A 12,246-nucleotide genomic window follows, 5' to 3' on the forward strand; every position below is an offset into this window, starting at 1 on the left:
AAGGAATGCATGCATACATAGCATGATTGACAATCATGACATCAATGACATGACATATGTGGGTGGCATGACATGTATGTCATGACATTATTGCTATCAATGACATGATGTCGTCGCGATCGTTTCTTTTAACTCATTCAATGACAATATATGTCTGGATGTGAATGAAATGCATGCATAACCTGACACGCATGACATCACATGACAAATGTTATGACAAAATGTATGAATGACATGATGATGTGGTGGTCGTTTCCTTATCCCGAGATGTACCGGGGTGTGAATGACGTTATATAACCATCATCACATGAATGACATCCGTGTTAAGACCTGAATGCCATAAATGGTATGACATGATATTCATGATAACACATGAGCATATCATTCGTGTCATGTCATGCACGCATTCCTCGCTACACTTCTTCTGATCCATATCGGGTTTAAAAGATTACCACGACGCCATAAGTTAGTCAGTCAGTGAAAATTATTCAGTTATCACCTCCAGTCATTTATGTCTTTCATGACAATCCCTTCATATCATGTATGTCACGTCATTCATGTGATGCATGTCATGTCCTTTCATTCATATCGTAGATATCATGATATTTAACTTGTTAGAAAGTGGAAGTGACATGAATGACATATCATGACATGAATGTCATAAATGAGATGCCTGTAATGGATTGAATAACATGACAATCATTTCATTAAATGAGCGTATTCAAGATATGCGAGACATTCACGTAAGACATTATCGACCTGTCATGCCATGTATGTCATCAAATGATTAGCATGTGGATATCATGGTCTGTATTTCAAGTCATGACATGATTCCCATGAATGTCACGACATGCAGGCACGCATTCATTCATGGCACTACGTTATCATGTGACAAAAACCTACGCCGGCCTAGTGAAGACCAATTCGTTAACCAGTTTGGGCCGATGACTATATGCTCGTGTTGGTGATGCCGTGATGGTCGCTGTATCATAACTGCAGCTTCGGAATCCGACTCTCACTAGAACCAAGCGGCACGCGTCACATGATCCCGGCATCTCAGCAGCAGAGCACCGGGCGGTGGTTCCATCCGCTGCAACAGTGATTTAAAAGTTCGGGAGCATGTTGCACGCCTGTAACACGTGAATGAGAAAGTCTGCCGCACACTTGTTAATGCATGAAGTTATACGAGCAGAGAAGTCAGGCTTGTAGCGAGACATAACAAGCCACAACGTGAAGTTACACGCGTGGTTGATCCCGTCAACGACACATGGGAGCACTTAATGCACTACGTAAAGGTGCAACATCTTTGCCGCCAATAAGTGTTGCACATGTGTAACACAAGTCGAACACAATTACGTTGCATCACCTCAGCAGGGCAAAGCACCACTCGCGGTCGAACGCCTTGCTCCCGCCGCTTCGCACGTCGCACCTCGTTTCTTGGTTGGAGTGCATCCTCGGCAGTCGGGTACTTCCGAGGCCTACATCGCAATCCGTTATGCCCGGGGCCAGCCTCCTCGATCGCCGTCTCTCTCGCTTCGCAGTCGACTGTCGCCACAATCGCCGGCGCGTGACGTCAGCGACGCAACACGTGTTTTTCTCTCTGCGCACGCCGCTCGTTCTGATCTCCCCCCGCCGCTCGCGTGGATAAGGCCACGTGGTCTTAAAGCGAAAGCTTTACTGGCCGCGAACTTGCGATTTTGCCATGGCCGTGCTCCGAGGAGGCACATGACGTCACACCGCGTTCCTCGTCGCTGCGCTCGCCTCCGCTCGCTTCGCCAGCTGCGTCGCATGCCTGATAACATGTCGGAAGATTGAAAAGGAGAGCTCTTGTGCGCCGCAACCACACTTGAGGCGGCAGTATGGATGGCGACAATTCTGATAAGCAGGAGGAGGTCTGGAATCGACATCGGAACAAGATGAAGAGGAAACGAATCGGCCAGGAAACAGACGAACTGCGCGCAACGACTGGCTAAACGTCTCAACATAGCTAGACAACCAGACTAGCCCGGACGTGCAATCAAGATTAACCAAGGCTAACCATGCTATGCCTTAGCTTTCGCTACATATATGCTGGCATAACCGAGCTAAGCCACTGCCATTTTTTTGTATCACTCGACTAGACGCCGCGTTTCTTTTTTTTTTGAAGGTCATCGCGCAACGAGCCACTTAAGGCTTTGGAAAGTCTGCCACGAGCGTTGATTTCTGAGCGCCGACGCACCGCCTCCTCCTATCACCTGAAGGTCATACCGGACTTTCACGGCCCATCTGCTTTTTACAGGCCGCATAATCAAACAAGGCCTGCTCTTTCCTGCCTGGTGCACGTAGTGTCGGACTACGGCAACGCTCCATCGAATTCAACAGTGGCAGTATCAACACGGCTAGGCAAAGGAGACCAGCCGCACGATGCCACTTGTTCGAATCGATGTAAAAGGGCACGTGTAGACGTGGCTGCGCTACAGTTTTGCCGTAAAGTCACCCATTTGTGTCTTTCAAGTTATACCACGTGCTGCCGTCTATGAACATTTACTTTCTGCGTTTGTTGCCCGTCTCGCACCTCTGTGGGCTGGCTCGCATCAGTTTGTCCGTTCTAGAAAGTCGTGCGATCGTCGGTACCGTCTTCGACGTCTGGCTGTGGTCACACACTTACGCAGTGGCGTTAATTTTAGTAGACTGTACTGGAGTAGCACACAAATACTGCACCTACACAACCTGCTAACGCTTTACAGAAACGCAGGACAACCCGGCATAGCCAGCTGCATGCAAAATATTGCGCATAACGTCGATTTTTGCAGTGCGTGGGATATGCACACAATTTTTTTTCCAGCGAAATTTGTATTGGCTAACAAATGACGTGGTCCTGAGCACGCAAAAAAAAAGACTGTTGCTTCCAGAGCAGAGCGCCTGTGGAGAAGGGCGGCTTGATGAGTTGACAGCTGCGCCGGCGCTGGAGCGTGATTCATTAGCAAGGATTCCAGCTGCATAGGCGCGCGCTCACGCTACGTGCGCAACCAATCAGAGCCGTTTCGCTTCCGCCGGGGCGGGGAAAGGCTATCACGCGCGCTGCGCCGGCTTCGTGTCCGTTCAGTTCAGTCTTGGAAAATGAATGGGACGGCCACGCGTTGGGTGTTCCCTCGACGAAAGGGTAGTGTTCGATTAGGGGCGGTGCGAGCTCGCCCGTGAAAGGGCTCGCCGTCGGCGCGCCGATCCAGCCGTTAGAGCCACCCGAGCCGAGGCGATGTGACAGCAACGAGAAAGTCCCAAGCTAAGGGAGCGGGAGGCCGAAGCAATCCGGCACCATTAACTGAGAGTTACTTAACCCTGACGAAGATCAGGTGCACGCAGGAGAAAGTCCGCTTACCGCCACGTTCCGGTAGGGGAAACGTTTGTCTTTTTTTTTTGCTACTTTAGTGATCGAGGTAGATTGTCCTTGCTGCTGCTCTCCTGCCGAATAGCTCTCATCTACGACGACACTACCATCACTACTCTCCTTAGTAGTGTCCTGGTTGTTGGCATAAATTTATAAAGAATTAAAAGCAAAAATTACATTGCAAGAAATGCACGTAATCAAGAGCACCATTTCTTAAGGAAATCAAACCTTTGTATGACTACACTCGCCTGGTATTGCGTTTGGTTCATCTACCTTGGTCAGTCTTTCGCAGAGCTTATAAGTACAGCTTAGTATTTCGCTATCGCCGGGATTGGCCTGCTCGGTAGTGTCGCCTGGACTGCGGGTGCCGTCTTATATAAGAAAGGGGACCGATTGCGGAGACAGTATAATGTGCGAGCACGCGACGATGTATACAATGTTACATGGACGAGGACATTCGCGTTTTGGGCGTCTTCGAGGACAGCATGTAATCGCTATGGCGCAAGACGCTGCGAACAATATAGTCAAGCGCATGACATTTCTTTAACCACTTGCAATAGTATATATGTTTATCTTGAGCAGGGACGATTGAAAGACAAGTGCATTGTTTTCGCCGAGGTATTCCAGTGGCTATTGCATTGCCCTACTGTTCTCGAGGTCACACGTTCGGTTCCGGCCGCGGCGGCCACCATCCTGTGGCGCCGGAATGAAAAATGAAATGAAAAAAAAAGCTGGTATACCGGGCATAGGTTGCACGTTAAAGAGCCTCAGGTAGCTGAAGTTTCCAAGAGCCCCTCACTATATATACAGCGTACATTGTAATCACATCGCAATTTTGGAACTTAAAACACCATAAATGTCACCGTTTAATCAATGCCCTTGGCCGTGTTGAGACGTAACAACGTCGTTAGTGCACTACTGCCGAGCCCGCGAATGCCAAATATCTGGCTACGTAGCGCTCACAAGAGTTCATTTATCCGTAATTTGACACTTCAACTGAACTATTTTTCGAGATAGGGCTCACATCCGCTCGAATGCACTAGTAGCCTGAGATAAATTAATCGAAATTTCGTTAATTTGACTCCGGAGACTACGCACACAATTGTGCCAACTTCCACGACCTTTCAAGCATCTCGGAGGTGCTTTTAAGCAATATAGGTGTCTCGTCTGTTCAGTCCTTTCTTGCCTCGTCACCCTCTCTGTTCTTGCAGTCACTTGCATCTAGAGCACGTACAACACCGACGACTCGCGAACGAGTTGCGCCGCCGGCCCGCATGGATCGGCAGCCATCATACCGCTTTGGAGACAACGATGATGACTGCGGTGCTTGCAGTGCCACGTCTCTCGCAGCATTGTTTTGTTTGACGGCGTGTCCACTACCTAGTATTACAGACTTTTAGCGTGTCCGCTGTTTCGGCAAGCGGGGGCGGATTGCCGGATAGTCGGGGGCGTAAATGTGAGCGGCCGGAGCGGTGCAGCCCCCTGGTGGTGTAGCGCTACACCATCAACCGTAATCGTGTTCAATCGTGTTCACCTTGAGAACACGATTACGCCACTTCCGAAAATTTACACGCCAGTTAAGAAGAATATAGCAATAGGCTCTGTGTTTATGTGGTTGAGCTTTGCACCACCAACCGACGCCACCAATCTGGCCACTCACGTTGACGCCCCCGCTCATCCGGCAAAGCCCCCGCGCTTGCCGGAGTACCGGACGCACTAAAATTATTGTGACATGCTACCGTAGAATGTGCAATATCGCTCACCCAAACTGGCTTTGGACGATGTCTGGTAACGCTGCCTTTCGTGCGAGCTTAACCTTTGTCCCGTTCGTCTGCAGGTACCTCACTGAATCGAAGTTGAAGTCGGCCGATGCTCATCTCAACGAGCTGCAGAAGAGCGGTAACATTAGGAGCTACGGCATTCTCAACCACCTCACGAAACCGAATGAAACGAAAAAGCTGTATTCACTAAAAGCAGCTTTAAAGGTGAGTGCGAAACTCGCTGAGTGGGCGCCGACATCGCACCACCCATCTCAAGCCAAAGTGGGACTGGGCTTTGGCTTAGGCCAGCACGCAGTTGCTAAGCTTGCCATAGCCGGAAGTTTCAGCAGTTCGGAGCAATAGCGTATTCTTTTGAAACCGTGTATTCTTTAAAATTTCGCGGTAATATGTTTGTTATAAAAAAGAAACTGAAAGTTAAACTTCTTGGTTTGTTTCTTTTTTCGCGCCTAAATGTCAACGCTTGACGCGAGTGGCGCCAGGTAGGTTAATGTGTATTCGCGTATTTGAACTGGTTGCGAAGTAAATTTTTTTTAGCTTTTAAATACAGCGTAGTCTACTTTTACCGATAACAAGTTATCCAGGCCCGAGCAGACAGCGCCGAAGGTAATCACGTCACGATGTGCTGGTGTAGGAAAAAACAGCAAGGTGGCTTTTTCACCCATCTCTCGCTTCCGCGCGTTTTCTTTATGACATCCCGAGCCGCTTCTCATAGAAAGAGCGGCCTATGTTTATTGTTTTATTTTTTTGTATTGCATAGGCATAATTTACTACTTGTACTAAACCTTTTTCTGGTTAGTGCGCCTTTTTACTCTGGTCTTGACGATTGACCATTGGACGTCATTATGCGTGTACGGTCCAGGTGCTTGTGCATCACCATGTCACGTCCGAATAACAATATTCAACGAAGGTAGTGGGTTATCAAACAATACGATATAAATTTAGGTACAGCTTCTAATACAGTGTTTTACATATGTAAAAGAAAAGAAAAACGAAAGGAAAATGTACAATTGAAAACCTCAAGTCGGGAATGGCGCGAAATGAGCATCCAGCTTTTTTCCAGATCGATGGAACATGATACTGCACCATCGGGTAGTGATCTTAAGAAAGCTTTATCGCCAGCGATAAAAAAAGAAGGGGGGCTGGGTGCTTATAAGAGCTGATGCTCGGCCATGGAGCCCTCGATTTCGTCATCATCATCATCAGCTAATTATGTACGCTGCAGAACGAGAGCCACTCCCGGCGATCTCCAATTACCCCTCTCTTGCACTAGCCGATTCCAACTAGCACATTTCTATCGTCCTCGACTGCGCTTGGCACGCATTCTGCAACCGGCTACCAGCCCTACGCCTGATATAATCTGCCCAGCTCCATTTTAGAGAGCAGCTTAATTGGCCCGTTCCGGCGGCGAGTGTCGGCGGCTTTGTTGGCAGCGGCGTAAACTTGTTTAACGTTACGCCTGACATCTTTCGTTCCATCGCTTTTAGCGCGTTCCTTAACTTGTTCTCGAGCTTCGTTGTCAACATCCAAGTTCTTGTCCCATATGTTAGCACCGATACAATGCAATGATTTTACACTTTTCAACACTAGTCGTAAGCTTCCATTCCTGATTTGGAAATGCCCGCCGTATGTACTCCAACCAATTTTTATTCCTCTAAGTTTTGTTATGATAATGGCCCTCTGTGAGTAATTGACCTAGACAAACGTACTCTTGTACAGGCTCTAGAGGCTTACTTGCGATCATGAATTTTGGTTCCCTTGCCCGGCTTTTAAACATTACCTTTGTCCTCTGCATAATAATGTTCAACCTAGCTGCTACATAGTTTCGGTTAAGGTCTTCAATCATTGTAATTCATTCCAAGTGTTGTTCAACAGCACAGTGTCATCTGCAAACCGAAGGTTATTGAGATATTCGCCGTTGATCCTCACTCCTAAGCATGCAGTGAATAGCATTGGGGAGGTTGTGTCGCCGTGCCTGACCTCTTGCTTGCTAGGTATTTTTCCACTTTTCTTGGGTGGAATTAAGGGATCTTTCGAGCCTTTGTATATATTTCCCAAGATATTCACGCCTCCCGTACTCATTCATTACGCGATGCCTCCATGACTGCTGGTATCTCTACCGCACCACATGTCTTTTGATAATCTATGAAAACCATATATAGAGGTTGATAGCACTGCACAGATTTCTCAATTACCAGATGGATGTGATCCGCTGTCGAAAAGCTCTTCCTGTAGCCTGCCTGTTCTGTTTTGTTAATGAAGTCACATGTTACACTGACTCTATTGGAAATTATCTTGAATATTTTATACAATACTAAAAGCACACTACATGGCCAACAATTCATCAGTTCTTTAACGTCTCCCTTTGTATGGACTAGTATAATGTTGGCATTCTTCAAGCTCTCTGGTACACTTAAGTTGTAAGGCTTCGCTTATACAGAAAGGGTCGCAAGCGTATCAAGCATAATCTCTCTTCCATCTATGTTAACCCGACTATTATTATTATTCTGTTATTCTTCTATCATTCATCTGCTCCTGCCGCTTTTACCCCGTTCACGCCTTGCAAGGCCCTACTAACTTCATCGCTGTTGTATGTATGTATGTATGTATGTATGTATGTATGTATGTATGTATGTATGTATGTATGTATGTATGTATGTATGTATGTATGTATGTATGTATGTATGTATGTATGTATGTATGTATGTATGTATGTATGTATGTATGTATGTATGTATGTATGTATGTATGCACGTACGTACGTACGTACGTACGTACGTGCGTACGTACGCTGCCACCACTGTTCACCACTGTTCACCTACAGAGCGTACGTAGGTTCACCTCTGTTCACCTACGTACGCTGCCACCACTGTTCACCTCGAGAACCATCACCGACCAACGCCAAGCAGCGCCACAGCATGTGTTCTTCGTGTGCGCTGTGTTTTTTGGCGGATAGGTCGCGTTGAAGTGAGAGGCAGCACAAATGTCGTTTCGCTCGCTGCTGCTGCCGCGCTTCCTCACTCCAGCGATCTGATAGTGACTTTTCCGCCGTCATCGAGTGAGATGTGTTCACGCTTGCAAGTTAGTGAGCCAGCGAACGCTTACAAATATACAGGGCCGATAAAACCACTATCCTATAAGTTCGCCCTTAACTTTTGTTTCAATAAAATGCATCACGGAGATACTACCTGCACTACAGTTGGAATACCATGCACGAACTGCGAGATACGACGCTAATGTAGCCCTTAAGTCACAATTTCTTTTCGACGGTAATGATTAATAATATCGCTGAAATGGACTATGACATAACGAATTCATTGCGCGTTGCGTCGTTTCTCTATATGTTGCTATATCGATCATCTCTGTGCTTAAAATGCGACCTCACGCAGGAGTAATCCTGCTGCAGAGCTGAAACGCGGCCTCTGCCGACGCAATCTTCACGCCCGCATGGTCAACGTTTTGACAACCAACGATCTCCGCACCTTTTACTTCCAGCTGGCTCCTTTCGTTAGGAAAACGCGTAATATAATGCAACTTGCGCAATGCGTGGTAAAGCTGTCTTCCGCATTTAACTAAAAGTTTTATTCTTGGGTTGTGCGCGCCAAAACCCATGATCTGATTATGTGGTACGCCTTTGCGTGGTGAGTGTGGTTTAAATTTTCGAGCACCGCTTGCGCGCAACCTTAGTATAAATTGTGGAAGATTTGAGGGGGTTCTCCTCCGTACTCTTGGGACAACGGAACGACAACACAGTAGTGCAAACAATCACAAGGGCATTTATTGCACCTTTCATAGATCAATGCCTGCTAGCCGAGTTGCCATCCCCAAAACATGCCGATGGGTGCGCGACAAATCTAGAAAGTCCTACTCACCGCGACCGGAAAACGAGCGAATATGTTCGCCCCATGCTGGATCCCAACGCCTGGTCGTTCGCGTGTTCGGTCACGCCAACGGTCGTGCGTTCGAAGGCGGCCACGCGAGGCGGTCTCGCAGAAGCATGGGTCGCCGCGCGCGCGCGGGACGTCCACGCCGTGCGCCGACCCGCCGGGAAAGAGAGAGCCCCTTGTCTCCCGGCGCCCAAGTAACCCCCGCAGCGGCGCGACACTCGCGCCATCTCTCGCACCGCGCTTCAACTACTCCGACCGCCGCGGGCGCCAGGCCGCGCGGCGGGCGAAGCCGCCCTGCAGGAGACGAGCTATGCGGGAAAACTAGATCTCAGGGGAGGCGTGAGAGTCACGCATCCCCACATCCCCCCAACCTTAAATCGCTACATATTCCGGCGAGACATTTGACACGGTCTAACATCAAACCGTGCTTTGCGAACAAGATATTACATGCAACAGTGGCCGCGCTGAGAAAATGTCCACACGCTGTCCATAGCATGCGAGCCGATATTGTCCTTGGGTACACCGCTGGCGTCCGCCGGTCACAGCAACAGCTTTGCAGATTCGACGGCACGATGCCAGACCAGGACTCCGGAAACGACGACGCAGTAGTCGGTACGAGCAAGCGTCGCTCGCGCCGACGCGCCCTGCTGGGAAGAGCCGCCGTAGCTGTCGGTGACCGCCGGCTCTTTTGTCCGCCGCCGAGGGTTGTGAGCTGGATACAGGAGGCCGCCGAAGTCGCTGCGCCGAACTGGCCACAGCATCACCATCGCCCGGGGTGACTCCAATGACGCTGCGTAGACTCAACACACTCGGCAAACACTACAGTAGTGCAAGGGAGAGGAATTCTGCATGCGCATCGCCCACGTGGTACAATGTTCAACTCGGCTAGCAAAAGATCGGGCAGCTACTCAGATGCTAAGTTCAAGTGAACGAAGCTCGCTTCCTTGAGCCGAATGAGTAATTTCAATTCGTGCGAGGCTAAACAGAATGAGGAAAGCAAATTGCAACGCCTCAACGCCACGGTCCACCAGGTTGTGTCCCTCCACGTGCGACAGGCAGCTTCGTAAAGCCTTAGGCCTAAATCATCGCTACCCTGACAACAACCGGTATCCAAAAACAACACCCAAAATGGGCGCAAAACAGGCAGCCGCGAGGAGACGTTAGATCTGTGAGGTGGTCCTACTCCGCTCGGTGCACACAGCATCCGAGTTGACGGCGCTCACCGTCCCAGACGGTGTCGGAGCGCCCGGTGTCAGGCCGCAATACCAGTCAGCCCGTCGTGGCACCCGTGGCCCGCGGCCACCCGGCTCCCAGAGCCGCGACTTCATCCGAGTCAAAGATAGAAGAAGCTATTTACATAAGAAATTCGGACCACCCACGAGGCTTCCGTACTCACTCGCTTCAGGCTTGCCACTGCTCCGCGGGCGCTCAGCCTCGGTCTCCCAGGATGCAGACCACGTGGCTCTCGTACTGACCAATGTCATTAAAAAAAAAACACTTGCGAAAAGGCTTAGCATGTTGATAAGTTCAAACACACTACGGCCACCGTCGCCTCGCTCAAGAAAGCACGCCGCCGACGCTAGCGATCAAAATCCACGCTAGGCCTACGCTTCGGTTCAAACAAGAGGTCTCGAACGAAGCAAAACTGTTAACTCTATCGTCCGATGCCCCAAGAGCCCCACGTTGGGCAGCCAGATGTGGGAGATATGGGTTTCTCCTTCGTACTTTTGGGACAAAGGAACGACAAAACAGTAGTGCAAACAGTCACAAGGGCATTTATTGCACCTTTCATAGATCAATGCCAGCTAGCCGAGTTGCTATCCAGAAAACATGCCGATGGGCGCGCGACAAATCTAGAAGTCCGACTCACCGAGCGACCGGATGGCGAGCGAATATGTTCGCCCCATGCTGGATCCCAACGCCTGGTCGTTCGCGTGTTCGGTCACGCCAACGGTCGTGCGTTCGAAGGCGGCCACGCGAGGCGGTCTCGCAGAAGCATGGGTCGCCGCGCGCGCGCGGGACGTCCACGCTGTGCGCCGACCCGCCGGGAAAGAGAGAGCGCCTTGTCACCCGGCGCCCAAGTAACCCCCGCAGCGGCGCGACACTCGCGCCATCTCTCGCACCGCGCTTCAACCACTCCGACCGCCGCGGGCGCCAGGCCAGCGACGGGCGAAGCCACCCTGCAGGAGACGAGCTAGGCGGGAAAACTAGATCTTAGGGGAGGCGTGAGAGTCACGCATCCCCACAAAATACACGGGCGTTCCTGCATTTCGCTCACCCCCCCTCCCACTTCTCCCATCTGTACACGGCTGCCATGGCCCTGTATAGCTCGATCTCAGCAGCGTAACGGTATACATGATGCGCCGAGCCTTCAGCGTGGGTACCGTTCGTTTCCCTTCCCTGCGCAAGGCCACGGGTTGTTCACTGGCGCTCATCGGTCAGGCTGATTTCTGTGGCACAAACGTCATGCAGTTGGTGTCACTAATGCGAACTGTAGGAATATTGGAGCTGATGTTTAAGTTTAACCTAACAGGCAACAAATGCGAGTTAGTAAAATTGTGGCAAAGTTCACCCTGTTTTGTCCTGTTCCCACAGGAACTATCGAAAAGGACTTCGCATGACCCAGAGCGCATTGTCGCCCTCGCATTTGGATCCATCGACTACAGCGGACCGAATTACATGAATGTCTTCAAGAAAGAGTTCCAGAAAGTTGTCAAGTAGGTCAATGGCTTTCTTCCACCCAATGCGGAACTAGACTTTCTTTAAACATATAACCCCTGGTGCTCGTATATCAGGTGTTTATTTTTAGTGGCACGAGCACCGAGCGACATTCTTGTTTCTTGCACAGCACTGGCCGTTCACCTCCCGAGACGACCGTGGACGAAATTCAAGATAAACCAGAAAAAAATGTGAAAAAGAAATGGAATAATACAGTACAACGCAAAATTTGAGGATTTCGTTATGTACATGATATCGGAGCATAAGTTTAGTTCAAGGTTGAGTTACTGAAGTCTCTTCAAAACTTTGAATTATTTAGAAATCACTGATTACCGCACACAAAAACACAGTATCTTAGATTTCAGAGACCCGCCGCGTGAGAACGACTTCCGCGAAATTCCGGCAAACCCGGAAGTGGAAAGCGGTATTATTGACGTCACTAATAACGTCACACACAAGAAGGTGGCATTACATTTAACCGGCTACTTGATGGAAA

General features: G+C 49.5%; 1 protein-coding gene across 1 annotated transcript in view; it reads left to right on the forward strand.

The window, feature by feature from the left end:
- Window positions 1-12,246, forward strand: part of LOC129385334 (uncharacterized) — a 44,554-nt gene that overhangs the window by 1,515 nt on the left and 30,793 nt on the right. The window contains exons 2-3 of the mRNA XM_055071962.1: window positions 5,205-5,352; window positions 11,628-11,749. Of these exons, the coding sequence (XP_054927937.1) occupies window positions 5,205-5,352; window positions 11,628-11,749 (270 nt within the window). The remainder of the gene's footprint in view (window positions 1-5,204; window positions 5,353-11,627; window positions 11,750-12,246) is intronic.

Source organism: Dermacentor andersoni, chromosome 7 (assembly GCF_023375885.2).
Source record: "Dermacentor andersoni chromosome 7, qqDerAnde1_hic_scaffold, whole genome shotgun sequence".
NCBI classification, from domain to species: domain Eukaryota; kingdom Metazoa; phylum Arthropoda; class Arachnida; order Ixodida; family Ixodidae; genus Dermacentor; species Dermacentor andersoni.